Raw genomic sequence first — 4,773 nt, forward strand, 5'->3', positions numbered from 1 at the left:
CTTTCCCTGGGGTATTGAGGTCATCCGGAAACATGCTGAAGTCTGTCCTGGCACTGTAGGAACAGGTCTGAAAACAGCGAACACGAATGGAAATGGAGCAATGAGCCTTGGTGTGACTTTTTGTCTCTGGAGTTTCGTATAAATACATTAGGTAAATTTTTCTGACTAATGAAGTCTCCTTTAGACACCACTAGCCAAGCTCTTTGACTACAAATGATGTCAAGGCTATGTGGGTGGATGGAATAGTAGCTAACAAATTCATTACTATGGTTGGGATGATGCTCCGATGACTGTTGAACTAATCCCTCAGCCAGAGGCAGGGGTGTCGGAAGGCCAAATGGTTTTATGTCAGTGAAATCGGCACAAGCTTTGCCCTCCCAGCGTGTAAATTTTAGCTATAACAACTGGATTTCTTAGCAACCCTCACCACCATTAGTTAAAAGATTCAGGTCAATAGAAACCGCAGAGTTTTTCCTAATTGCAACTCATGCCAGCTAGGATGGTAATTGTTGGTCTCGAGTATTCTCCTGTTCTAAGCATATGATCCAGGCTGATTAATGAGACCTTTCCTCCCTCTAGTTATAACATGAAAACAAATTGCTTGTGTAGCCAGAATGGCCTGGGCTTCACTCAGCTAATAAGGCTCTTCCCATCTGGAGGAAAATAGAATCCATTTGCTTAATAACTCTTAGATGACATCTCTTTCTGCCTAACTTGCAAATTATTGCTGGATGACACTTTTCATGGGATGGAATTGTTCCGAACCCTCCAAGAGGAATCAATCCAATTAATCCTTCCTACTGTCTAAGTGTCTTAACACTGAATCTCTGCTCAAGCGAATCCTTGGAACCTCAGAATACGGCTCAGAGGCCACCAAGATGACCTTGTCGATGCAGTGCCGGCCCCATCCTCCCTGTCCGTTCTCTAGCAAGCCCAGGTGGCAGGAGGCTTCTTGCATCTCTGTCACCTATAATGGTGCCTTTCCTCAGCTCCAGGTTGCTGCTTCAGTGTGGAAGGGGAGAGTGACCCTGGGAGGGGAGAAAGATGAGACTTAACATTAATTGCCCAGTTGTTTTTACCTTAGGAAAAGCTAGAGAACGAGTGAGTGCTGTGAATGAAGGGGCCGAGTCGACCAGGATGGTGATACAGCAGGGTGTAGACGTGCACGTATGTGTGTGGGGTTTGTGTGTGTGTATTTGTATGTATGTTTTTTGTGCAAGAATATGGTATGTGTGTATGATTTGTATGTATGTGTATATGTGTGTGCATGGTTTGTGTGGTATTGGTGATATGTTGTGTGGCATGCATATATGTGTATAGTGGTATGTGTATATGTGTGTGCATCGTTTGTGTAATATGGGTAGTTACATGTTTGCGTGGCATGCATATGTGTGTGTGGCAAGTGAATATGTGGTATATGTGTGAGGCATATATGGCATGCATGTTTGTTGTGTGTGTGGTTTGTATGCATGTGTGTGTATGTGTGTGTGTGTATATATATGCAGTATATGTGTGAATGCTGTGTATGCATATGTATGGTATGTCTGTTTAGTGTATGTTTATATAGTTTATATGGGTGACGTGTGTGTGGTGTATGGGCATGTGGTATGTGTGTGTGGTGTGTTTTGTATGTGTGTAGTACGTATGGTGTGTGGCATGTGATGTGTGCTGTGTGCATATATGTGTGTGGCATGTGGTGTGTGGTGTATGCATATGTGGTGTGTGTGTAGTGTGTGTGGTATGTATTTATTATGTGTATGTGTGTAGTGTATATGCGTGTGGCATGTGGTGTGTGGTGTATGAGTATGTGGTATATATGTGTGGGATATGTTTGGTGTATGTATGTGAAGTCTATGTGGCATGTGGTATATGCATATGTGGTGTATGTGTGTGATATATATGTGTGCGATATGTGTTTTGTATATGTAGTGTATAGGGTGTGTGACGTGTGGTGTGTGGTGTATGGTGTATGTGTATATTTGTGTGGCATGTGGTGTGTGAGATGTATGTGGTATATATGTGTGGGATATGCTTAGTGTGTGTATGAGTAATATATGTGGTATGTGGTGTGTGGCATATGTGTATATGTATGTGGTGTATGCATATGTGGTATGTGTGTAGTGTGTCTTTAGTGTATGTGTAGTGTATATGGTATATGGCATGTGGTGTGTGGTTTATGCATCTATATATGTGGCATGTGGTGTGTGGCGTATGCATATATATGTGTGGCATGTGCTGTGTGGTATATATGCATGTATGTGTGCGGCATGTGGTGTGTGGTGTATGCACACGTGGTATACGTGTGTGGTATATATGTGTGTGGTATGTGTTCATTGTATGTGTAGTGTGTGTGGTGTGTGACATGTGTGTAGGTGGTATGTGAGTGAGTGTGGTGTGTGTGAAGGGTATGTGTTTATTGCATGTGTAGTGCATGTGGTGTGTGGCATGTGTGTAGGTGGTATATGAGTGAGTGTGGTGTGTGTGAAGGGTATGTGTTTATTGCATGTGTAGTGCATGTGGTGTGTGGCATGTGTGTAGGTGGTATATGAGTGAGTGTGGTGTGTGTGAAGGGTATGTGTTTATTGCATGTGTAGTGCATGTGGTGTGTGGCATGTGTGTAGGTGGTATATGTGTGAGTGTGGTGTGGTGTGGGGGGATATGTTTATTGTGTGTGTAGTGTATGTACTATGTAGCATGCATGTAGGCGATACATGTGTGAGTGTGGTGTGTATGCGCATGTGTGTTCGTCTGTGCTCTCTTTGCCTCCCTCTGTCTTTTCTCTCCTCTTTCCTCTCTCCCTCCCCTTGCTTGCTTTCTTTCTTTCCTTGAAATAACCACCTGGCCCTCGTATCCAACCTTCAGCCAGTGAAGGCGTCTTAGGCTGTCTGCCGTGCAGAATCATTTATATACCTGAAGTCACTGGCCTTAGCCTGCCCAGAGAGGCTTGTTTTATCCTTTTCACAAGAAAGACTAACTTAACAATGCAATGTCTCCTTTCCAGAACTGATGTCTACCCATGAACTTGAAAAGAAAGAATTGGAAGAAAATTTTGAAAAGCTGCGGCTGTCATTACAGGTTAGTATTTCGTTAATTTCCTAATTAATATCAAGGTAACAGCAACATTGTTATTCCCATTCATAAGCATGGGTCCAGCACCTCTGTGCCCTGGTCCCCATCCTGAACCCTGGGACAAAAAGGGAACTGAGACAGGCTCCCTGCCCTTAGGGAATCTGCTGTCTACCCGGAGAGCTCTGACTCGAATAGTAACCGACACGCAGACAGTAACATGTACTTGCACCGAATGAATAATGCAGTTAGTGCTGCAGACTTTCAGAGGGATTCCTCTGCGCTTGCTGTGGTCAGAAATACCTGAGGGTAACTGAGCTGTGCTGGGAGAAAGGGGAGTGGGGAGAGAGCATTCCAGGCAGGGGAATGTTACAGAGAGCTGTGAAAATCACAGTTCATGGGACATGCTCTGGGAATGACAAAAGGGACCATCGCCTGAAGATGGTTCAAATAAAAACACTCTCTGCCTCTCACTGTCCCCTAGAAATGCGTTGGTCTCTCTGCCTCTCGCTGTCCCCTAGAAATGTGTTGGTCTCATGTACTACAGGAGCCCCCTGCCTTCCTGCTGGCCTCTAAGGGGAGAATGGGAGATCTTCCAGTTCCTCTGCATCTTCCACCTTTTTCTCAGAGACGCAGGCCCACTGCTTCCATAGAAGGACATTGGCGGCCCCCAGTCTTAGGAAGAAGCTAGGGTGAGGTTGGGAGCCCTGCTTCCATTTCCGAGTATAGAAACTGTCATCATAGCAAGATTATTTTTATATAACCTGGACACTCACACCTGGAAATTGGGGAGGTGACTGGCATAGAGGTTTCCAGGCAGGAATTTTGCTTCCTCAGTGCCTTGCTTGCCCCTGGCAATCTGTGTTTCACTGAACCTGCCCTGCTAAGGAGTCCAGACCTGTGGAGCTACCCATATTCAGGAAGTTTTAAATGGGAAACCTCCTGTGGCAAGCCCTCACCAAGCCACCGGCCTATCGGTGGGTCTGCGGGATGCCTGTGCAGTCCCTACGTGCCTTACGCTTGGCAGGTTAAGCCAGACCTTCCTCCTGACCAATGGCTGCACTACCTTGCAAGGAGCACGGGTCGGGAAAGGGACAGCAATGTAACAAACCCCACTCGCTCCAAACCTGAAAGGACCGTTGTGAGCCTTCACTCTGTCACTAACACGAAATGCTCATGAATCCATTTGGGCTGGAGATTTCTTGGTGCCAGGAGGGTGGAGTTACTCAAACCAACCTCCATGGGAGACTCACAGCTAGAGCAGCAGGTTTGGTGGTTAAAGTTTTGGGCCTTGACCTTAAAGCCCCTTTCTGCCTCCTCTTACTGGCTTTGGGATCTTGGGCGGTTACATAAGATATAAGGTCCATAAACCTTAGTTTACTCACCTCTAAATGGGGTAATAATTAAGTCTCAAGGTATGAACAGATTAAGGGGAATCATGTGTAAAAAATGTATAGAACTAGGTTAGTTCATGGTGAATGCCGACAAGTAGCAGCTACTGCTATTATAAGAGTTACAAGCAGGACCAGCAAGTGACATGGTGATTAAGGCCCTGGATTTCCACATGGCCGACCTCAGTTCGAGTCCTGGAACTAGTGAGTTAAAAACCACACAAAGCTCATGTATGTATGTGCCCCAAATCCCAAGAGGAGGATGCCACATACTCCCTATGGCAAAAGCCTAAAAAAAAAAAAAAAAAAAAAAACC

The 4,773-nt window shown here is 45.2% G+C and overlaps 1 protein-coding gene across 1 annotated transcript in view; it reads left to right on the forward strand.

The window, feature by feature from the left end:
• The window catches only part of MTUS2 (microtubule associated scaffold protein 2), an 85,708-nt gene that overhangs the window by 70,059 nt on the left and 10,876 nt on the right, over positions 1–4,773 (forward strand). Inside the window, exon 5 of the mRNA XM_006158416.3 lies at positions 3,002–3,075. Within this exon, the coding sequence (XP_006158478.1) occupies positions 3,002–3,075 (74 nt within the window). The remainder of the gene's footprint in view (positions 1–3,001; positions 3,076–4,773) is intronic.

Source organism: Tupaia chinensis, unplaced genomic scaffold (genome assembly GCF_000334495.1).
Source record: "Tupaia chinensis unplaced genomic scaffold, TupChi_1.0 Scaffold000597_1, whole genome shotgun sequence".
NCBI lineage: Eukaryota > Metazoa > Chordata > Mammalia > Scandentia > Tupaiidae > Tupaia > Tupaia belangeri.